Source organism: Tachyglossus aculeatus, chromosome 4 (genome assembly GCF_015852505.1).
Source record: "Tachyglossus aculeatus isolate mTacAcu1 chromosome 4, mTacAcu1.pri, whole genome shotgun sequence".
Classification (NCBI taxonomy): Eukaryota; Metazoa; Chordata; class Mammalia; order Monotremata; family Tachyglossidae; genus Tachyglossus; species Tachyglossus aculeatus.
In genome coordinates this window covers 107,163,430-107,188,093 of record NC_052069.1, presented here as the reverse complement: position 1 = coordinate 107,188,093, position 24,664 = coordinate 107,163,430, and the positions used below count along the sequence as shown (strand labels likewise).

The 24,664-nt window shown below is 42.0% G+C and overlaps 1 protein-coding gene across 1 annotated transcript in view; it reads left to right on the top strand.

Annotated features, from left to right (window-relative positions):
- The window catches only part of CCDC187 (coiled-coil domain containing 187), a 100,995-nt gene extending 80,878 nt beyond the window's left edge, over nt 1-20,117 (top strand). Inside the window, 9 exon segments of the mRNA XM_038745666.1 lie at nt 2,911-3,057; nt 6,293-6,471; nt 9,653-9,831; nt 10,862-10,950; nt 11,251-11,338; nt 12,434-12,564; nt 12,894-13,003; nt 16,758-16,831; nt 17,479-20,117. Coding sequence (XP_038601594.1) covers nt 2,911-3,057; nt 6,293-6,471; nt 9,653-9,831; nt 10,862-10,950; nt 11,251-11,338; nt 12,434-12,564; nt 12,894-13,003; nt 16,758-16,831; nt 17,479-20,117 — 3,636 coding nt within the window.
- The last annotated feature ends 4,547 nt before the right edge of the window (nt 20,118-24,664 follow it).

The following is a 24,664-nucleotide window of genomic DNA, read 5'->3' as shown; positions in this document are numbered from 1 at the left end:
GGATGGGCAGAGGGAGGGCATTCCAGGCCCGGGGGATGACGTGGGCCGGGGGTCGATGGCGGGACAGGCGAGAGCGAGGTACAGTGAGGAGATTAGTGGTGGAGGAGCGGAGGGTGCGGGCTGGGCAGTAGAAGGAGAGAAGGGAGGTGAGGTAGGAGGGGGCGAGGTGATGGAGAGCCTTGAAGCCCAGGGTGAGGAGTTTCTGCCTGATGCGCAGATTGATTGGTAGCCATTGGAGGTTTTTGAGGAGGGGAGTGATATGTCCAGAGCGTTTCTGGACAAAGATAATCCGGGCAGCAGCATGAAGTATGGATTGAAGTGGAGAGAGACACGAGGATGGGAGATCAGAGAGAAGGCTAGTGCAGTAGTCCAGACAGGATAGGATGAGAGCTTGAATTAGCAGGGTAGCGGTTTGGATGGAGAGGAAAGGGCGGATCTTGGCAATGTTGCGGAGCTGAGACCGGCAGGTTTTGGTGACGGCTTGGATGTGAGGGGTGAATGAGGGGTACTACTCTCTTGGGAGGGTACAATGCAGCAGAGTTAGTAGATACGTTTCCTGCGCACAATGAGTTTAGGTTTGAATTTGTGGTTTGGGATTCAGAGAAAGGGTTCTGAATCATCTGACCCTAGTAATAATGAGCTAGGTCTGATCCCTCATACAGTGGACCCTCCTTTTCAGAGATGGGAGCCCAGGATATTGATGATGGAACTGGTCTTATGAATGGCCAGACGGATAGTGGATCACCTTTGAGAGGTTTGTTAACTTTTTCACCTCCCTGGGATGCCATTCATCATCCTAGAAGAGTCTCTTTCTCAAGATTTTCTTGGTGACCTAAAAAGCTAAATCAAATACCTAGAAGATACCTCAACCCTGCTAGCATCAGGACCCAGCGCTACAAAATTTGTGCATGGATCCTCACTTGAGTGTGAGCTCCCAGTTGTATAATGCAATTGAGATCGTATCTCCCAACTCTATTGTACTCTCCCAAGTGTTCAGTACAGAGCTCTGTGCACTGTAAATGCTAATAAATATCATTGATTAATTAGTTGATTGCATGATGCCTCTCACCTGGAGCTCTGCACAACACCAAATAAACTTCACAGTGGCTTCCCCACGAGTTGAGAAATATGCTCTAAGTTTCAAAAAATATGGCTCAAACAAATACCCAGATCATAAAACAAGAAGAAAAAACAAGGTTCATGAGTCCTTATTAATCAGATTAGTCCTAACAGTTATGGTGTTGTATGGGGTATTGAGGCTGGCCTTTCAACTGGTCATTCTTGTCTGGGTCTGACACAGTATCAGATACCTTCATATTCCCATGTTTTTTTCTTTTCAATGCCCAGCCTCCCTCTGCTCAGGCCAAGCCTCCCACACCTGTGCTTACAGAGACTTGGAAGCAGAAACAGCATTGGATAGTGGATGACACTTGTCTGCTGTGTGACCTTGGGAAACTCACTAAATTTCTCTATGCCTGTTACCTCATCTATAAAATGGGGATTGATTGTGAGCCCCATGTGGGTCAGGGACTGTGCCCAACCTATTTAGATTGTATCTAGCCTAGCGTTTAGTACAGTGCCTGGCACAGAATAAGCGCTTAACAAATTTCATTAAAGAAAGGCTTTGTGGCTCAGTGGAAAGAGCACGGGCTTGGGAGTCAGAGGTCATGGGTTCTAATCCTGACTCCACCACTTGTCAGCTTTGTGACTTTGGGCAAGTCACCTAACTTCTCTGTGCCTCAGTTACCTCATCTGTAAAATAAGGATGAAGACTGTGAGCCCCATGTGGGACAACCTGATTACCTTATATCCCACCCCCAGTGCTTAGAACAGTGCTTGGCACATAGAAAGCACTTAACAAATGCTATTATTATTATTATTATATTATGGGCCTGGGAATCAGAAGGACCTGGGTTCTAAGCCTGGCTCTGCCAGTAGTCTGCTGTGTGACCTTGCACAAGTTATTTAACTTCTCTGTGCCTCAGGTCCCTAATCTTTAAAATAGGGACTATGACTCTGAGTCCCATGTGGGACATGGACTGTGTCCAATCTGATTAGCTTGTATCTATCCCAGCACTTAGTACAGTGCCTGGCTTATAGTAAGTGCTTAGGAAATACCATCAAATAATAAAGGGTGGGGGAATTTACTGGCTTTAGAGTAAGGGTTGAGTCAGTGGTTCCCCACCCTGGACAGGCTCTAGATTCCCTGGATTGTCAGAAAAGGTTCCATATAACATCATTACGAGTCATTGCAGAGCCTACTTTAGCACATGTAATGTAACGAGTGTCTATTTTTCTTCAAAGGCACATCCACTGTCTGTGAGTGCCTCCCTAGGGGAATGATAAATCCATAATGATAATAATAATAATAAAAATGACAATAATAATAATTGTGGCATTTGTAAGCCATTACTATGTGCCAATTTAAAGCCTTATTAAAGTGGCATCTCCTAGAGACCTTCCCTGACTATGCCCTCATTTTCCCTACCCCCACTTCCATCGGCGTTGCCTTTGCATTTGGCTTTGCACATTTTATTCACCCACTTTCAATCCCACATCATGTATGTACATATTCTCAATGTATTTATATTCGTGTCTATCTCCCCCTCTAGACCATAAGCTCCTTAGAAGCAGGGAACATGTCTACCAACTCTGTTATATTGTACTCTCCCAAGTGCACAGTGAGTAATCAATAAATAGGATAGATTGACTGATTGCCAAGCTCTGAGCTAAGCATTGATCTAGATATGACTCCATAAGACCCTGGGCCATACTGGTTCAGCTCCTTAGTCCATCCAGTAGTCTTCCTCAACAGTGGTACTAAAAGACACATGAAGAAAGGGGGTTGCCCTCCTTCAGTATCTTGAGGACTTATGCCTGCTTCCTCCTCCTTTCCTTTGCCACATTCAGGTAGAAATTAAACACCTGCAGAGTGTCTCCAGCTCAGCTCATCAGGAAAGGAATCTTTTACTGAAACAGCACAAAGACATCTTCACTATGCAGCAGTCAACAGTTCTTCTGCAACAAGAGTTGCACAGTTTGGCTAAAATGTGGCCGGTGAGTACAATCAATTTGAAATGGCTAAGTCGAGCTATCAAGGGTCCCATGACAACACATATGCTGCTGAAGTGATTTCTACTTGCTTCTCCGTGTTTGTGGATTCAGCAGTTGAGTAAGGCCCATCTGCCAACCTCAGGTCCTGATTGACCTCCTCACACTCTGGACTCACCCTCTCCTTAACATTTTTGTGTTGAGGAACAATAAAATATGTTGGGGGCTCCCTATTAACACATGACAGAAAAACTATGGAATGTTTTCTAAGAAGTTTTGAATGCTAATGCCCTCTTTTTTAGCTATACTAGACAATCAATTTATCATATTTATAGAGCACTTACTGTGTGCAGAGCACTCTACTAAGCGCTTGGGAGAGTACAGTATAACAGAGTTGGTAGACACATTCTCTGCCCACAATGAGTTTATAGTCTAGTGAAGAAGACAGATATTAATATAAATAACTAAATTATTGATATATACATAAATGCTGTGGGGCTGAGGTTGGAGTGAATAAAGGATGCAAATCCAAATGAGAGGGTGACTAGAAGGGAATAGGAGAAGAGGAATTGAGAGCTTAGTCAGGGAAGGCCTCTTGGAGGAGATGTGCTTTTAATAAAGCTTTAAAAGTGGGGACAGTGATCGCCTGTTGGCTATGAAGAGGGAAGTATTCCAAGCCAGAGGCAGGATGTGGGTGAGGTCTGTGGCAAGATAGATGAGATAGAAGAAGCAGCGTGGCTCAGTGGAAAGAGCATGGGCTTTGGAGTCAGAGGTCATGGGTTCAAATCCCAGCTCCACCAATTGTCAGCTGTGTGACTTTGGGCAAGTCACTTAACTTCTCTGTGCCTCTGTTACCTCATCTGTAAAATAGGGATTAAGACTGTGAGCCCCACGTGGGACAACCTGATCACCTTGTTATCCCCCCAGCGCTTAGAACAGTGCTTCGCACATAGTAAGCACTTAATAAACACCATCATTATTATTATTATTATGAGATGGAAGTACAGTGAGTAGGTCAGCATTAGGGGAGCAAAGTGCGTAGGCTGTGTTGTAGTAGAAAATCAGCAAGGTAAGGTAGGAGGAAGTGAGGTAATTGAGTGGTTTAAAGCCGGTGGTAAGGACAACGTGGAAGTATCCTACTGTGTGAGTTAGCGAGACAGTGCCACCAAAGTTAGAGTAGTGGGTAGTCATATGAGATTAAATGTCACCCCAAAATGGGAAATTCCAGCATGTCCCTCAGCAGGGATGTAGGGAGGCCTGGCCAATAACAGCTTAAAGCCGGAATCGAGCACCTGCTGGTTAAGCTGCAGTAGGGCCCCCGGTTTCAGGAGACATAGTCTGCCAATTCCAACTCCATGCTAATCCTCCTCTACCTCTCAGCTGCCTTCAACACTGTCAAACACACCCTTCTCCTGGAAACATTATCCAACTTCGTCTTCACTGACACTGTCCTCTCTTGGTTCTCTTCCTACCTCTCTGTTCTCTCTAGGTTCTCCTCCTATCTCTCTGTCCAATCATTCTCAGTCTCTTTCATGGACTCCTCCTCTGCCTCCCACCCCCTAACTGTGGGTGTTCCTCAAGGTTCAGTTCTGGGTCCTTTTCTGTTCTCCATCTACACCCACTGCCTTGGAGAACTCATTTGCTCACATGGCTTCAACTACCACCTCTATGAGGATGATATCCAGATTTACATCTCCAGCCCTGATTACTCTCCCTCTCTGCAGTCTCATATTTCCTCCTGCATTCAAGACATCTCTACTTGGATGTCCTGCCGACACCTCAAGCGTAACACATCCAAAACAGAACTCCATATCTTCCTTCCCAAACCTGGTCCTTTCCCTGATTTTCCCATCACCGTAAACAGCACCACCATCCTTACTGTTTCGCAAGCTTGTAAACTTGGTGTGATCCTCTATTCATCTCTCGTTCAACCCACAAATTCAAATTATCACTAAATCATGTTGGTTCAACCTTCACTACATTGCTAAAGTCCACCCTTTCCTCTTCACTCAAACTGCTACCACATTAATCCAAGCACTTATCCTATCCTACCTTGATTACTGAAACAGCCTCCTTGTTGACCTTCCTACCACCTGTCTCTCCCCATTCCAGCCCATACTTCACTCTGTTGCCCGGATCATTTTTCTACAAAAGCATTCAGTCCATGTTTCCCCACTCCTCAAATACCTCCAGCAGTTGCCCATGCACCTCTGCATCAGAGACTCCCTACCATCGGCTTCAAAGCACTAAATCTCCTTGCCCCCGCCTGCCTCTCTTTGCTGCTCTCCTATTGCAACCAAGCCCACACACCATTTATCTAATGCCAACCTACTCACTGTACCTCAGTCTTGTCTACATCACCTCTGACTTTTCGCCCACATCCTGCCTCTGGCCCAGAATGCCCTCCCTCTTCAAATCTGACAGACATTTACTCTACCCATCTTCAAAGCCTTATTGAAGGAACATCTTCTCCTAGAGCCCTTCCCTGATTAAGCCCTCCTTTCCTCTTTTCCCACTCCCTTCTGCCTCGCACTGATTTGTTCCCTTTTTTCCCCTCTCCCTCAACCCACTGATTTACATATCCATAGTTTATATTAATGTCTGCCTAGCCTTCTAAATTGTGGGCTCGTTGTGGGCAGGGAATGTACCAATTCTCCCAAGCATTAGTACAATGCTATTCACACAGTAAGCTCCCAATAAATACAATAGATTGATTGCTCTTCACATAGTAAGCCCTCAATAAATACCACTGGGTGTCCAGAAGAATCTCCCATCTACAGGGAGAGAATGTCTGATCTCTTCTGGAGCTGTCCCCCTGGGAAGAAGTTTCACCAGGTAAACATCTCCTTGCTCTGGGAGTCAATCCCAGTGGATGTAACAGACCTGAAGGCTCCTGCCTGAGCTGCTCCCACAAGGTCCATGTCAGTTTGTTGACTTGGCATTCCTGCCCCATCTGTTCTAGTAAGGTGTCCTCCAGTTGGCCCGGGCTTCAAGCTTTTGCTTTGGCCTTGACTCTTCCCGACAGCCTACCACCCACCCTGACACACATTCCTTCCTTTGCTTGGAAATTAAAAAATTGTTCACATGGACACTTTTTTTCCAACTGTCAACCCTCAGCACTTGTCCAAGATAGAAAGGTGGCATGTAAAATTGGCTGAAATTAGAAAGGATGAAGAGCCAAGGGGATATGTTTGCTGGCATGCATCCCCCATGTCCTATCAACCTGGGCATTCTCTTTCAGCCTCCCGACATTCAGACAGATGTCAAAGGAGCATTATGGCTGAAGGGAGAGAAGAGTCTGAGGCCTGGGATATCAGCACTGAGTCTGGAAGAAGCCATGAACTCCAAAGTGCCTGATACGGCAGAAAAGCAAACTGGTCATGTTCCAGAAGGAAGAAAGCAAAGACATAAGGATAAAAAGTATGTTGGGGTTTTGCTTTATAGTTGAAATGACGGACTCAGTTGAGATTTTTTTCAGGCTACCATGACACTTGAGAGTGGAATATCTGTTTTCCTTAGCTTTGAGCTCAACATAGAATATGCCACTGAGGGGCAATTTGGGATATCTGAGACTTCTAAGGTGAGGTGACTCAACTCCACCCATGAGCCCCATGAGGTCTTGCAAGCGATAACCCCCCAAAATTTCACAGACCTGTCTTTATATAGTGTGACAATCTTCTCATTATAACAGTGAATTGTCAACAGAAGAATCCAGCTGCATGCTTCCAGGCCTTTAGACGATAAATTCCATAGCCATGAAATGGGTGTTTCAGACAGGACAGACATATGTCCGGCGACTTTGATTTTACACCCTCTTTCCAGAGGACTCTCAGGTGAAGCAATTCAACCTGAGCTTCATCCTTGATCATGAATGAGCAGATAAACAGTTGCTATCCAACAGTACATTTGATGTTCATAGGTTGGCGGTCTTTCCTGCTTTTAGAGAAAGCCCACTGATTCGACCTCAGAAAATCCCTTTAATCTGAGAAAAGAGACTACACTGTAATCCACTGTGTAAAACTGTTGAGTTACTTTAGAGAAAGGGATGACTTCCCAGTTAGTGAAACAATAAGTTTAGCAGTGCCTATGTATTCCTCTTTCCTACATAGAAAGGCACTATAATTACATTCGTTACCAAACAACATTTTCGGAAGCTTCAAATCTTCTTTAAAATGCTTCAGATCTTTTATTCCTTTCTTAATAATAATAATAATGATGGAATTTAAGTGCTTACTATGTGCAAAGCACTGTTCTAAGCGCCAGGGGGATACAAGGTGATCAGGTTGTCCTACGTGGGGCTCACAGTCTTCATCCCCACTTTACAGATGAGGTAACTGAAGCTCTGAGAAGTTAAGTGACTTGCCCAAGGTCACACAGCAGACGTGTGGCGGAGTCAGGATTCGAACCCATGACCTCTGACTCCAAAGCCCATGCTCTTTCCACTGAGCCATGCTGCTTCTTAATGTAAATGAGTTTATTGGTTGTGGGTTTAGGTCCCAGGTCCCAGGAAAGTATGTCTTTATTTTGAAGGGATTAATGCTTTGTCCTTACTCCTCCACCACTGCATTCCTTGAAATGACTTTATAATCTAAAAACCTGATACTCTCATGAATCATGTGCCCCCATAAAGAGTAAAGCTCAATCAATTCAATAGACAATCTGAATGATGATGAGAGATGTCAGTTGATGCAAGAGCCAAGGCATAAACAGTGAGGTGATAGTGCAGTTTACAGAGCACAGTCTCCTGGAAGCAGCTTCAGATTAAACCCCCAAACATTACATTTTTTAAAAATATATATTTTTCCTCTCATTTATTTTGGAAAAAGACCAGGTACTGTTCCAAAATATCTGTGAATAAAAGGAAGTAATTCAACAATAACAAATCCAAGCAGAGCAGCCAATGAGTCAGTGGTGCGCATTTACTTAGCTTTCCTAAGGGAGCGGTTTTCAAATAAATCCCGGTCTGAAACCGATCTATAATTCATGTTGCCATCGATTACAAGTCAGGGGAATCTTTAAAAAGGTTTCTTGGCTGCACTTTCACTTCTGATTACAGAGGAGTTTGCTTTGAGTGGAATGGAGATTATTAGCCCAGGGGGTTAGCAGAGAAGGCCTTCGATGTACACAGCCCCCCTTCTCGGCCCTGACATCGGCCTGTTGGGAAAGGGACCGACCCTGGTTTAGCCCTATAGGATCTGATGGCTTTATGCAAAAGGAAAATCAGACAGTGAAAGGTTGGATGAGCTGGTACAAAACAAGAGGGTTTTTTTCCTAGTCATATTATTTACTACTCTGACCCCAGCCATGCATGGAGGTGTGTGATAAATCTTTTTTGATGGTGGTGGTGTTGGTTCCTTAAGAGTCCCTTGGGTTTTTAAAATTAGTTTGATGCTGTGACAAATTAAGTCCAAGGGCTCTGTGATCTGAAGAATGACACCCATGGGTGCAAGGTGATGTCGAGGTGAGGACCCCTGTTCCTGGAGTTCAAAAAAGGTTGGGCAGCATGGCTGGAAGCAGGTGAGTCACAGAGAGGTGCAAGAAATGTGGTGGGATAGTGGTTCTACTGGTAATAGCAACCGTCTTTCCCTCCCCAACCTCCTCAAATTCTAGGAATCTGGGGTCTCTGATCCACCTTCTGCTGTTAGCAGATGACTTCGGTGATCCATCAGTCCTGAGCTGCCATTTTTTCATGGGGTCTAGGCAAGTGGACTATTGCAAAGATGTGAAGGGAAGGCACCCACTTCTGGGGTTTGGATCAAAATCTGTGTTGCTGAGAGGGTAGTCCCAGAAGGGGCAAGAAAGTTTAAGCACCCTGAATCAACTGTTCATTTGGAAACATAATCATTCTTAAATATATCAATAATAATAATTGTATTTGTTAAGCACTACCTATGTGCCACACACTGTACTGGGGTACAGTGAGGCAGACACAAGGTAATCTGGTCAGACATTGTCCCTACCCCGTATGAGGCTCGCAGTCTAAAGCGAAGGGAGAACCAAGTACTTAATCTCCATTTTACAGATGAGGACACTAAGGCATGGAGCAGTTAGATGACTTGCCCAAAGTCACAAAGCAAGCAGGCGGCAGAGCCAACCCAGGTCCCAACCTGACTCCCAGGTTGGTGCTCTTTCCATAGCACAATGGAAAAAGGGAATTCTAGGCGGGAGAGAGAGGGCAGGAATGACTTACCAGGCTTGAGAGGCTAAAATTAATAAATAGGGGCTATTTGTATTTGCCCTTTCTCTTGATGTTCCTCCATCTCCCATTCCCCTTCTCCAATTTTTACCCCCATCCCTCTACTCTTCCAAGCCAGTGGGAATTGGTCAAAGTCAAGCTGAGTTTTTAAATACCCCCAAGAGTGCCCACCCAGAATGTAAATCTCAGGGGCATTTGGGACACTTTTCTTTCCCTGTAATCTCCACAAAGCCAGGCCAAGAGTGAAAAGTAAGAGAAACAGTAATATTTTGGGGGTTTTGCCCCAGGAATGACTCAACAGAAAGTCACACTTCTTTAATGAATTCTTCCAGAGCAGCTTTTTCTAACTTTCGGAGTTTGGCCTGAGTCTGAAAACATTCACCGTTTTCCTGAATTGCCTTGCAGCTGCTGCTCTGAGAAGAAGGATCCATGGATGTCCTGCAGGAGGTTCCTGGCGAGCCCACACACACAGTTGCAAGGATGCGATGAGGAAGAAAGCAAAACTAGAGACAACCACAATGTGACTGATCCCAAAGAGCAAATCTCGAGCCAGAACTTGGGAGATGATGTCCACGAAAGCAAAGGTATTTTTGAGGAATGCTTGAATCAAAGGATAAGATAATTGTTCTGGACATTGTAGATCATTTAAGAGAAGCAGATACTAGTCCCCAAATACCAGTCTTCCTAGCAGCAATTCTAATGGTCTTTAAGAAGTGCCCAGACAATCAAGAAAGAAAATCACCTTTTCACCTTCTTTAAGTGCTGATTTAAAGTGTTTCCAAGGCTAAGTCTGTGCTGGCCAGCTCATCTCAGAATTCATGAAGGTGACAAGGTGACAAATTTTTGCGGCCAATGAAAGGGGTGTGGTGGTTGAAAGCAATATTGGTAGTATAAGAATAACTCCTTATTTCCATTGGGTTTTCATAGAACTGGAAAAAAGGCAAAAGAACCAGCCAAAAAATAGCTAAGAGGAATGAGCAGGCCAAATCAATACTTTTGACTTTCAACCATGAAAAGTATGTAATTATTTAGTCTCATCTGTATCGTTATAGAAGTGCTTTGTTGCCGATTAATACTTGTGACTCCAAATGGCAACAGATCCTGGGAATCTAGAAAAGAATTGCAAAATATTTAAATAGAAACAAGAGAGAGTTTTTAACTGACACCATTTCTTTCCAAAAAGGTAAAAAAAGTGTCACACAGAAGATAGTGTGAGCAGAAATCATTTCCCCGGCTTAGTAATAAATGTTTCGCTTAATGCTGGGCTTGACGTATTGTCATCCAAGTAACATGCCATTTCCTGATTCATGTTAAGAGGTTATATTAAAGGTTTTTATGGAATGGCTTCACATGCACTCATCGTATTGGGTGCTATGTGTGTAGAATGCAGAAAGTAGAAATGATTTTCTCTCTCTCTGTGTGTGTGTGTGTGTGTGTGTGTGTGTGTGTATCTTATTTTTTAAATTAAGGATTTTACAGTTCACACATTCTCTAAAGAGCCCCAGTGTTGCTGGCTGGATTGTTAAACCATCTAATAGTGTCCCGAGATCATAAAAACCTGATGATTCCGGGGATAAAAAGTCATGTTAATTTTTGGAAAATTTTCTCTTTCAGAAACTGGTGAGGAATATTGTGTTCTCCCACAATATTCTGAGGAAGTGTGCCTTTTAAAATTGAATGAAGATCCAAATCGTGTCTTCACCGTAAGAGCAAACTTGGGAGCCTTTTAGTGATTTTTTTAAAAGTCTGTTTAAAAATTCTCTCTGGTGCTACCAGTCTGTGGTGACATTTTGACCTTAATTGTGCTCTCTTTAGAAGTGAAAGCCCTGAGTATCTGAAGTTATATAATTGTCTACACGTTAAAGCTACAGGCCAACAGAATCCACTTATCACACCTTAATAACACTGTGTAAATAACTACAGTCGTGCAAAAACCTAGCTATATCATGTCTTTTTGTTTCTAATATCTCTTGATTCTAACTGTGACTTTTCAAAATTCACAGAAGCCAAGAATGGATGAAAGTAAGTTTGTTTCAAATCATGAACTAGTTCCTAAAGACAATGAGTTTGAGACCCGAAGTGTACAAAAAGGTGAGTTTTTGAAAAAAAATTACTTAAGTGATTTTTCTTAATTTATTCTGTTGAAAATATTCACCAAAATATGGAAAAGCATACTTAATGCTATTATATGCAATCTGTTTCGGTATCCTTAATCAAACTTGATCAGCGCCAACATGAATGCACAGGTTTCTCATTTATTATCTAAGCATCTTCTTCAGTCTTATCCAAGTATAAATCATCTTCAGGCACAGTGTTGGAGATCTGTCTAAAATTCATGATGAGAAATTATTTTGCTTTCTCTCATGGAAACATTGCTACTTATTCTGTTGTTTTCATTTTTAAATATTTTAATGGTGTTTGCAATGCTTTAAAGGATTTGTGTTGCCTAAATGTTTGTACATACTCCAAAGATAAATTTCTATATGTTGATTTTATATATGTCTCTGTTTTACTGTGGATCCAAGGCTTTATTATTACACACAAGGTTGCTGATTCTAAGCATGCCCTCTATGTCTACCCACATTAGTTCTCTTCCAAACTGTGAGACCTCTAGAGTGGGAAGCCAAGATCAGGTAATAATTTTGTTTTAATCTACAAGGGTAAATATGCACTGGTTTCCCCCAGAGTGATTTTTGGGATCCAGAAAGTTGGATAATAATGTGTGGGATTCAGAAAGTTGGATAATATTAAGTGCTCACTATGTGTCAAGCATTGTACTAAACACTGGGGAAGATACAAGATAATCAGGTCCCACATGGGGCTCACAGACTAAATAGGAGGGAGAAACCCAATTTGCTGATGAGGGAACTGAGACACAGAGAAGTTAAGTGACTTGTCCAAAGTCACATAGCAGACACGTGGTGGAGCCGGGACTGGAATCCAGGTCCTCTGACTCCTAGGCTTGTGCTCTTTCTACTAGGCTGTGCTGCTTCTGAATCACTTTGGGATCTTCTGGTTCACTTCAAAAGCTCCGATTCCCATTCTCTAACATTCTATTCTTAATAAGCGGCCTGCAAATGAGACTGTCGTCTTAGATCGACTGGGTTTGTTTCCACTAGTTTACTGTCATTTTGAAATTCAGCCTTTTAAACTCCTAAGGCTCCTAACAATTTGTATGTATTACAGATGAACCTGAAGAAGTCTTCCTCCCCTTAGCACTGAAAGGGAGCCAAATGTTCATAAAAAGTGAACCAGTTATAAAGGAAAGAAGTCAAAAATTACCTACAGAAGAGGAAGAACTTTGCTCTGATCAGGAGGCACGTATAAGGGTTGTGTCCCCTGAAGAGCATGTAATTAATAATTTCAGCATCAATCAATGTTCCAACATTCACAATATAAATATTAAGATACTTTCATACCAAACACTTTGCTGCCACAAGTTAATATGATAAAATTAAATCCCGTACATTTGATTGATTGATGTTTGGAGAGTGCTTGGAGAATTATGTGCCAAATAAGTGTATTTGCAGTTGTAATTCGGGGGCTGGTCCGACAGCTCTTAGTGACCTCCATTAGTTTTCCTAAACTTTTGTACAAAATCAGCAAATCTGACACTTATATAATTCCTCAAACCCATTCCTGACAGGTTAATGACAGCCATATAAATCAAGAATGGTCTGTACTGAATTCAGATGACATCAGAAACCCCACATCTCAACCACCCGAGCTGGAAGGGACGCTAACCCAAGAACAGAGGTACTATGTTCATTGACTCTTGAAAGACCCCCTGATCAAAACCAATCCACAAGCCAAGAATTCAGCCTGCAGTTATCTGTTTTTTACATTTATTCAATTACTGGTATTTAGCTTGGCCACTTATCTGCTGTGTGACCTTGGGCAAGTCACTTCACTTCTCTGGGCCTCAGTTACCTTATCTGGAAAGTGAGGATTGAGACTGTGAGCCCCACGTGGAAGAGGGAATGTGTCCAACCCGATTTGCTTGTATCCACCCCAGTGCTTAGTACAGTGCCTGGCACACAGTAAGTGCTTAACAAATACCATAATTATCATTATTATCATTGTTACAATTACACACTTAGTATGTGTCAAGCCCTGTTTTAAGTTCAGGGGTAGATACAAGTTAATCAGGTGGAACACATGGGGTTCACAGTCTAAGCAGAGGACAGAACAGGCAATGAACCCCCATTTTAAAGATGAAGAAACTGAGGCACCAAAGAGTTAAGTGATTTGTTCAGAGTCACCCAGCAGGTAACCGGCAGAGCTAGAATTAGAACCCAGGTCCCCTGACTCCCAACCCCGTGCTCTTTCCACTAGGCCACGCTACTCCTTTCTTAGGTGTAGAGCACTGTGCAAGGCACTTGGGAACATGAGTTGGAAGTAGAAGGCACCATCCTTTCTCTTGAGGAGCATAACAATCCAATGGGGGAGACAGGACAAAACATTTTTTTTTGCAAACAATAGGAATAAGAATATGAACATAGATCCAACTGGTCAAAACAAAAGTAAGCACAAATATGAGGGCTCCCCACCTTCAAAGCCATCCTAAAATCACATCTCCTGCAAGAGACCTTCCCTGACTAAGCCTTCATTTCCTCTTGTCACTTCCCTTCTGTGTCGCTTACACACTTTGGTGTGTTGCCCTTAAGCAGTTGGATACTCACCCCACCCTCAGCCCTGCCATTTCCCTTATCTGTAATTTATTTTAATGTCTGTCTCCCCCTCTAGACTGTAAACTCCTTGTGGGCAGGGAATATATCTACCAATTCTGTTGTAGTGTATTCTCCCAATAGCTTAAAACAGTGCTCTGTACACAGGAAGCTCTCGATAAATACCATTGATTGATTGAAATGGGATGAACAGTGGATATACTTAAAGGTGATTAATGGGATGATAATAATAATAATTATTATTATGGTATTTGTTAAGTGCTTACTATGTGCCAGGCATTGTACTAAGTACTGTGATAACATAATCAGGGTAGATGGTGAAAACCTTCTAGAGGAGATGGCTTTTCAGGAGGACTTTAAAGTGGGGAAGGGGAGAAGAAAGGTTTGTCATGTGGTCAGGGGAATTGGAGGGGAGAGGAAATTTCAGTGGGGAGCAAGGCACAGTTAAATGGCAAGTACAAGAAAGAGTTTCAGTGATGTCAAATCACAGTCTGTTCTCTTATAATGTAGTTTTTCACTCCAAGTTTTGCAGAGTAATGCAGAGGAACAATTTATGGCTGTTCTGAAAATGTGCATCTGTCTAGATAGGACATGATCCAGAGGTGGAAGAAATGGTTTTGTACATGCGTGCAGCACAGCATTGATTTAGGGGACTATATTACAGGACAAGTTTTTATTAATGGGGGGTATGCAAGCACGTAACTCTTGCATTAATCGAGAACTGACATTACCTAATAGCTCGTTATGGGCAGGCACTTGTCTAACAGCTCTGCTGTTTTGAACTCTCCCAAGTGCTTAGTACGGTGTTCTAGACTGTAAACTAACTGAGGACAGTGAATGAGTCTACCAATTCTGTTTTATTGTAATAATAATAATAATAATTGGGGTATTTTTTAAGCACTTACTATTTGCCAAGCGCTGTACTAAGTGCTGGAGTGGATACAAGCAAACCTAGTTGGACACAGTCCCTGTCCCACATGGGACTCATAGTCTCAATCCTGATTTTATAGATGAGGTAACAAGCACAGAAAAGTGAAGTGACTTGCCCAAAGTCATACAGCAGACATGTGGCAGAGGCAGGATTAGAACCCATGACCTTCTGACTTGCAGGCTCATGCTCTATCCACTACACCATGCTGCTTCTCTACTGTACCCTTCCAAGCACTTAGTACAGTGTTCTGTTCACACTAAGTGCTCAATAAATACCATTGATGATGATAATAATAATAGTTGTGGTATTTGTTAAGCACTTACTATGTGCCAAACACTGTACTAGGCACTGAGGTGAATACAAACAAATTGGGTTGGACACAGTCCCTGTCCCACATGGGGCTCACAGTCTTAATCCCCATTTTACAGATGAGGTAACTGAGGAACAGAGAAGTGAAATGACTTGCCCAAGGCCACACTGCAGACAAGTGGCAGAGCTGGGATGACAGTGATGGAACCCAGTAAATGCTCAATAAATATCACTAAGTGATAGGAATTAGAGTGATGGTGGAGCTGAGTCAGACTATGGGAGAAAGGGCCAGTTAGCTGGTGGCAGTAGAGATTACCTGTGGCTCTGGAATGGTTTTTGCCTTCCCCTACCTGAAAGCAAATATTTGGCTAGTTGAATATTTAAGATCACCGTAAGAATGTGACTTTATGACCTACAAGCCATGTGGCCTAGTCAATAAGGCACAGCCCTGGGAATCAGAAGGAACCTGGGTTCTAATCCCAGCTCCGCCACTTGTCTGCTGTGTGACCTAGGGTCAGTCACTCCACTTCATTCATTCATTCAATCATATTTATTGAGCACTTACTGTGTGCAGAGCACTTTACTAAGCGCTTGGGAAGTACAAGTTGGCAACATATAGAGACGGTCCCTACCCAACAACGGGCTCACAGCCTAGAAGGGGGAGAGAGACAACAAAACAAAACATTTGGACAGGTGTCATCATTAGAATAAATAGAAGTAAAGCTAGATGCTCATCATTAGCAAAATAAATAGAATAGTAAACATGTGCAAGTAAAATAGAGTAATAAATCTGTACAAACATATATACAGATGTTGTGGGGAGGGGAAGGAGGTAGGGTGGGGAGGAGGGGGAGGAGGAGAGGAAAAAGGGGGCTCAGTCTGGGAAGGCCTCCTGGAGGAGGTGAGTTCTCAGTAGGGCTTTGAAGGGAGGAAGAGAGCTAGCTTGGTGGATGTGCGGAGGGAGGGCATTCCAGGCCAGGGGGAGGATGTGGGCTGGGAGTTGATAGTGGGACAAGCGAGAATGAGGTACAGTGAGGAGGTTAGCGGCAGAGGAGCGGAGGGTGCGGGCTGGGCTGTAGGAGAGAAGGGAGGTGAGGTAGGAGGGGGCGAGGTGATGGACAGCCTTGAAGCCGAGAGTGAGGAGTTTTTGCTTGATGCGTAGGTTGACTGGTAGCCACTGGAGATTTTTGAGGAGGGGAGTAACATGCCCAGAGCGTTTCTGCACAAAGATGATCCGGGCAGCAGCGTGAAGTTTAGACTGAAATGGGGAGAGACAGGAGGATGAGGCATTTCTCTATGCCTCAGTTACCATATCTGTAAAATGGGGATTAAGCCAGTGAGTCCTATGTGAGACAGGGACTATTTCCAATCTAATTATCTTGTATCTGCTCCAGTGCTTAAAACAGTGCCTATCACATAGTAAGTGCTCAACAAATACCATTAAAAAAAAACAATTTGACCCATGAAGTGTTAAGTTTCGAATAAATCCTAAGCCTGCAATATTTGGTTTGTGTCAAAATACCCTTTTACGCCCTTCCAAGGAGCCTGTAGAGAGCTGTGAAATGTGATTATGAATTTGCAGGATAAAGGAAGAGCTTGGCATCCTGTGCATTGAACAGAAAAGTGCTCAGATCTGCAAAATCTCTTCCCTCCAAGGTATGACATAAATTGCTTTTCCAGTAGCAGATCATTCTCTTTCTTTCTGTCTCTCTATCTCTGTCTTTCTTTTTCTTGCTCTAGATACATTTAATATATATTTTTCTAAGCTTAACAAATGCTGGCTTAGATCACAAGGTGAAACACTTCTCTGCCTTTGCTAGCGTGAACTGTCTTTTGGTTAATTGCTTCTAGTTTTTTGGATGCAGTGCTGGAAGTAGGGTGGACTGGGCCTGCCCTTGGCTCTGGTATAAGAAAATGTCCCAGAATAGCCATTCTGGTTATGAAAATGGCACAAGAGAGTCTCTCTCTTGCTTTTTTTTTAAAAAAAAACAACACGATATTTGTTAAGTGCTTACTGTGTGCCAAACACTACTCTAAGCGCTGGAGTAGATACAAGATAATCAGGTTGGACACAGTCCCTGTCCCACCTGGGGCTCACATTCTTAATCACCATTTTACAGATGAGGTAACTGAGGCCCAGAGAAGTTAATGACTTGCTCAGGGTTACAAAGCAGACATGTGGCAGAGCCGGGATTAGAACCCAAGTCCTTCTAACTCCCAGACCTGTGCTCTATCCACTAAATCATACTGCTTCCCTAATCCAATTCCTAATCCAATTCCCACCATTGCTTTTGCTTTTCTAGATAGTTCAACGATCAAAGGAAATGAAGAAAAGAAAGAAGACCTGGCCCAATGTGAGAAGAGTGGCACTGGAGGAAATAAGTTACCTACACTTCTGAATTTGGCCGTGTTGGCTTCTTCTGAGGAAGGATCCATGCTAAGAACCTATCCAGAAGACCTTACTGAGGAAGTGGCAACATCATTCCTTAATCCCTCACTGGAATTTGAAAGTGTAGAGTCAGATTCCTCCTTTGGATTTCAAAAGGTGTCTGCGGTCTTAATCGACATTTCAGAGAGCTCTTTTTCAGAGAATGACATAGAACAGGATGAGGATACAGACCTCGACCAATCAGAGGCATCCACTGATGAAGTCCAATCATGTGATAAGTGGTTTCCCCATCCGCTGCCTAAGAAACACAGAGTTAGTAACGAAGGAAACAAGTTAATGAGCGGGTATCACTGCAGTCGACCACAGCCTGGTAGTGGGTCCAGTTATAAAACCACTCTGGGCTTGCGAAAGCTGGAAGGAAAAAGTGATATTATGGAAAATATCTTTGCATCTGACTCCAATTTTGACAGTTTAGCTGGAAGGAAGAAGCAACCGGAAAGTGTATTATGGACAGAATCACCACTGCTTCTACCTTACAAACCAACCCACGAAGGAAAGGGGGGATTTTTAGAAACTTCTGAAAGAGTTTTGCAAAAGGACAAAGGAGAGGAGACCTTTTCTGAACAAAATGCAGGTGTTGACTCTTCATCTGGGACTTCCCCATACTCGAAAGAATTTTCTGGGCCAGTCGAGGATTTGGAACAACAGGGTTTTCTCTCTGTTGTTGGCAGAGGAATAGGGCAGAAAGACCGTGGAATTGATTTTCCATCTGGACAGAATAAGGAAAAATCCAGATGTCCTTCCCCAGAAAGCTCCTTTATGTCACTTCAACCTAAAAATTCCAAAGTAAAAGGCCAAGTCTTTTCATTTCCTTTAAGAACTCTCCTGACTCCTCAAAATTTGCCAGGCTTAGATACCAAACATAACTCTGGAGAAGATCTGGGAGGAGCATCTTTTTCTGCTGAAATTATATCTCAAAAGACATTAGCAGCTAGGGAATCCACACCCCATGAAGCTGAACTTGATGCATCTGATGCCGAAAACTTACCAACAAGGATCGAACATCATGAAAAGGAATCTGTAACAGAGCTACCAATTTCAAAGAAAACTAACCTAGAGCCAGTTCTTTCTATTTCACCCAGAGAGCTGGCATCTCATCCAAAGAACTGCCCAGCTAGGAATGGAGATGATGGCAGGGTTATCCAGGGCAGGGATCTTCCCTACCTCAGTACAGATACCTTGTCTGAAATCCTGTCACCGGTTAATGAAGTGCTTTCCTACGGAAGTGCTGACCTGCCATCATCCAGCCTGAGGGATTTCTCGTTTCCCAGTGAAGAACTACCGACGCCTCCTGAGGAGCATCTTTGGGCACAGAATGATGAGACCAACTTTGACTTAGATTTCCCATCTCCACCAGAAGAAGTGTTGTCTTCAGAAGATAGACATTCACCCCATACTCTAGCTGAGGAGTCATCCGTTAAGATTCAAGAAATGCCCCTATTATCTGATGATATTTTGTCAGGAGATTTGTTCCCACTGCCTCTAGAACTAGAGAACTCATGTGGTATTCAGGATAGGCATGCTTTGGGATGTGCTGGAGCAAAAGTAAATAGCTCTGAGGAAAAGGAGGAATCACCGAGCCATTTAATACAGAAAGAAAGCATCCCCAGCCAGCAGCAAGAATTAACCTGTTTGTCGACTCCCTCTTTTCACCAAAATGTCTGTAAAAGTCCTGATGTTTTAGCAAGATCACCAGCACCACTTTACAAAATTGAAGAAGAGAATAATTCCCTGTCAATGTACAATACTGGAAACGGAGTATTAGTGAAGACCCCTGAGACTGGTACTCTGAAATTTGAAGAGTGTTCCCAGTTTGCCCAAGACTTCAAGATTGCCGTGGAATTTGGTGTGAAGAAAGATTGTGATGGAAACCAGGAAAGAGTAGAATGCTTGGAGGGTGCCAGGGATTGTGATGGGTTTGTTAGACCAGATCAAATTTCACTTTTTTTGGCAGACCAAGGTGATAATTCAGACTATCCTGGGGATGAACATCCATTTTCTTCCAGAGTACCCTCAGAGCACAGTAAATACCTTGAGGATGACAGCTTTTTTATGGAAATACAACCAAAAGGAAGCTCTTCAGCATCAGCAGATAATCCATCTAGAGCAATAGAGCTATCATCGCTGGAAGCAGAATGTGGTTTAACCAGTAATCAATCTGTGCATAACCAATTGACTTTTCCAGTTCTCCCTCAATGTTTACGCACCAGAAAAGAAAAAAAGCAGTCAGCATCTCCCAAGAATGAAGAGGAAGAATTACTTGAACGTGATGTCCTACCAGTGAAAGACCAGGAAAGTGACCTTAAAAATAATTCTGGGGAGCAGAAAGTTAACCATAGATTATTCCAGAGCCAAGGAAGAGATGAAATTGTGGATTTTGTCTCCACTGAGCTCACCAAAAGAATATTAGAAGATACTTTAATTGTATTTTCTGAGTTATCTAATCATGCCAGCCATTGCTATGCAAATCAGCTCTGATATAAATCCAGCTGACAAGGGAAGTTCAGTAATGGAAATGGTACTGTCAGCAGTGTCATCTTCAATTACCAAGGACAACTGCTACTACTAAATGCAAATGTGGTTTGCTTTGAAAATGAAAAAAAGTGAATTCTGACAATAGCTAAACCACAAAGAGCTAGGCAGAGAAGGGTGTTTCTGACCTAATAATAATTGTGGTACTTGTTAAGCACTTAATATATGCCAAACACTGTTCTAATATGCCAGGGTAAATGCAAGTTAATTGGGATGGACACAGTCCCTGTCCCACATAGGGGTCACAGTCTAAGTAGGAGATTAATTTATTAGCTCGTATCTACTCCAGCACTTATCATATTGCTTGGCACATCGTAAGCACTTAATAAATACCACAATTAAGGTGATTGTTGAAAAAAACAGCTGTGTGAATTCTTCTGAAAAAATACGTGAAATTTTTATTATCTTGTGCCTTTAAAGAAGCTTGATTCTGTGGCTTCTAAACTAAGAAACCAAAACAGGAAACTAATGCTAAGGGAGATGCTAATCTCAAAAACCTGGAAGAAAATGAGTAGTAAAAAAACTCAGAGATTTCTTTGAGGTATTCTGCTTGGAACTGTCATAAGTCAGGATTATTTGGGGAGTATAAATTGGTCTCAACTAAACTTCTTTTCCTTGTTTTATTACCTGTTTAAGGAACTATTTTGGCTCTTCCTCCTTTGCATTTATTTTTAATGATCTCTGCTCCTTTCAGAATATAGATTTGGTCCTTGCCAAGAAAGATTATGCTCTGAAATTTGTATAAAACAGATCAATAAGAGAAGAAGATCATGCGAGTGTAAATCTATTATTTTTCTTTCAGTGATTGACAAGTGATCCTGAGTAGAATATCAGGAATTGAAAATTCAAACATTTCCCCATAACTCGTAGAAAATCTGGGTTCTTGCTTCTTCAAAAATTCCCAGAGAAACTGGGGTTTTCAGAAGCCTATATTCAATCACTTCATATGTGTGGGGATTGATTTAGGCAGCTGAATTCTTGGAGTTGGGCAAGGTTCCCAAATTTCTGAACAATATTGGCATACTTTGGTAGTTTCTGAAGCACACAGGGATGTCCCTCTTGAATGATGAAATCAAAGATTTACATACCAATGAGGAGGGCAGATGCAGGATGAACAGTTAATCAGAAACTTCCAATAGCACACAGAGTGCTAAAGCCATTTCCTAATTAATAATAAAATTACTGGCACAAATCGTATTACTTCAAGATGTGCTTCCTGGTCAGAAATATAAATTTCTAGGCTAGCCTGCTCAGACAGAAACAGCATCCACTCTGCCAGCTCTGCAATCAGAAATTCATGATTCTGGCAAGTAACTGCCACTTGCCTGCTGTGTGACCTTGGGGAAGTCACTTAACTTCTCAGTGCCTCAGTTTCTTAATCTGTAAAGTGGAGGTCCATTCCCATCCTCCCTCTTAAACTTACACTGTGATCTTCTCGTGGGACAGAAACTGTGTCTGACCTATCTTATATCTACTCCAAAGCTTAGTACAGTGCTTGGCACAGAGTAAGTGCTTCCCAAATACCACAATTATTATAGTAAGTATAGTGGGCTCCTATAAGGGTGTTCTATATTATGTCTTTCTGACTGTTTACTTAATAATAATGATAATCATGGCATTTATTAAGTGCTTACTATGTGCAAAGCACTGTTCTAAGCGCTGGGGAGGTTTCAGGGTGATTGGGTTGTCCCACGGGGGGCTCACAGTCTTCATCCCCATTTTACAGATGAGGTAACCGAGGCACAGAGAAGTTAAGTGACTCGCCCAAAGTTACACAGCTGACAATCGGCAGAGCCGGGATTCGAACCCATGACCTCTGACTCCAAAGCCCGGGCTCTTTCCACTGAGCCACGCTGCTTCTCTTGTTGGTCTTTACTGGTAGAATTTCTACTTCTTTTGTTGGCCTTTACTGGTCTTCTTATAAATAATAGTGAAAGTTTCCAATAGCATCACAGCAAACTACAAGTGAATCTACAGAACCTGTGAAAATCACCCTTTGGTCCATTTCATCCTATACCACATGCATTTGTGCACATAAAACAGGCATTTTGTTTTATTTTTCCCCTTTCCAAGAGCCACTAGTTTCCTGGTGCAAATGATTAAACAGAGGTACTAGGAAATTGCTGTTGATTCAAGAATATAAGAGGATTTCCTGTGATAGTCGGGAGATGATTAATTGTGAGAACAAATATACCCATTAAAAAAAATCTTAAAACCTTCAACCAGCTAGTGGCATATTGCAGTTCTTCATATTCAAAGATGACCCTGAGCATGGTATTAGTGTTGAAGTACAGGATGGCCCATTAGAAGCTATTAAGTGAATATGAATAAATGGATGATCATTGACTGGGTCAGAGTTATCTGAGCAGGTGCAAGCAGAAAGATAGGAGAAAGAGTTAATTGATAGAGCTTTTGTGATTGTAAACTGGAGTTTCATATGCTTGTGTCAGAGCCTGTTTAGAGAGGAATAAAATGCACTTATTCATCTGCAGACCATTCGTGGCTATTCGGTGCGGTTTATGGCTTACTTGAATTTCTAATTTCATGCCACAAAATTGGAATCAACGAGAGGGATATAGTTTAGCGGAAAGATTTCGGGACTGGAAATTAAAGGAACTATGCTCTATCCTTTTTCCTTCCCGTAACTTATCGGGGCCCTTTCCTCTTTTCGCACCTGTTCCCCCATGTGTAAAATGTGGATGGAAATCCCTGTTCCTCCGAGCCTCCTGGACAGTTTGTCTGAAATGCCTTAAACTCTTCAGGAAAAAGTCAAAGCGATATTATTAGTGACAAGAAGCATCATTGAATCAGTGCTTTATTTTTACATGATTTGTTGCTTAGCATTAGATTAAACTTTCTCCATATGAATCACTTATGACTCATTAAATCATTCAGAGAATCAATATATTTAAAGATCCAAGTAAGTTTTATTTAATATCAGATCAAGTCACAAAATGAGCCATAAAAATACACAAAGATTGAATAGTGTCTGTTGTGTTTAAAATCTTCGACTTTTGGGATATTTTATTTAAAAAGCTGTCAAATTTAAGAGCCTGTCTGTGTGGTTAAAATTTTGAAATATAGAAGTTTCACATTACCCTTTTCATATTGATTTGTTTCTAGTTGTCTGGGCAAATTAGTCTTTTTTAAAATTTTTCTATTTATTGCTGACTCCCTGTTTTCTGGACAAATTAGTCTGTAATTTTTTATTCGTCTCTGGCTTCTCTGGATTTATGGTATCATGTGGAAAAGAATTATGTATTTTCACTCACACTGCTTGGCACCAAAATAAATCTGTGATATTAAAAACTGCACCTATCCCTCTCAAGTTCAATAGTTTTCGGTCTCCTCATTATTGGTTTGGGCATTGAATTAGTAAGGATTCATTCAGGTTATAGATGTTCACCTGGGATGCCCTGTTTCTTGAGCATCAATCAATCAATAAATCAGTGGTATTTATTGAAAACTTACTGTGTGCAGAGCACCATACTAAGCATTTGGGAGAATTCAGTGCAACAGTTCGTAGACACATTCCCTGCCCACAGGAGCTTAAATTTGTGGCTGAGCATACATGATGTGTAAATTTGGAAGAATTTGCAGTCTTTTGACTCTTATCCATGAATGACTTCTGTAATATTTGAGGAAATGCCCACTCTAGAAATATCATATCCTCAGCCAAACCTTCAAAGCGTACCAATAAAATAGAGGAAAGGCGCAGCTATAAAACGACTGGCTAGGAGAGAAAAAGTATATCCACTGAAGGTGTTAGACATATTTAATCTCATCCAACATTATGTGTACAAAGCTTTGGGTTTTGGCACCCAGATATATTGACCTGTTCAGTCAGTGGCAAGACTTCAATATCAAGATTACTCCGCTTCAAGGTCTAATATTTTGCTTGCCTTGGCTTTGATCAATATTAACCTCTTGGGCCAATAAATCTTGATACTTGCCTCAAGAGAAGTCATTATCTTTCATAGAAAATGATTATTTCTCAGTTAAACCCTACATTTAATTTTCCTGTAATCTGTCTCTTTCAGCATCATGCATTTAACAGTTCCTCTCCTGCATAAAATGCCCATGAAAATGCCTTCAATACCAGAGGCTTTAAATCCCACATCATCATCCTTACTTTACTGTTTCCTTTGATTTCTTAAGCCTGACATTCCATAATTGTCATTCTCTGCACCTCATAAAATGTGAATGAAGGCCACAAATCCTATTTGCAGGGAGACGGTTTCCAAAAAAAAAAAAAAGGCATTTGAATCATAAAAGTGGGGATGAACATTGTTTTCTCATGCTAAAGCTGTATCTGGAATCTTAGTCACTTGTGTGTTTTCCTTTTGCCTAACTCCATGCCCATCCAAGATGGGGATATAAAATGCCCCCACACTAGAGCATAAATGTCTGAGGTAAGAATAATATGTTTCTTTTCATTTGCAACTAGGTTTTGGATCTCTGGGCATTTTTGGATCTACTCTTTATTGTGCTCCTTGGTGCTGTATGTA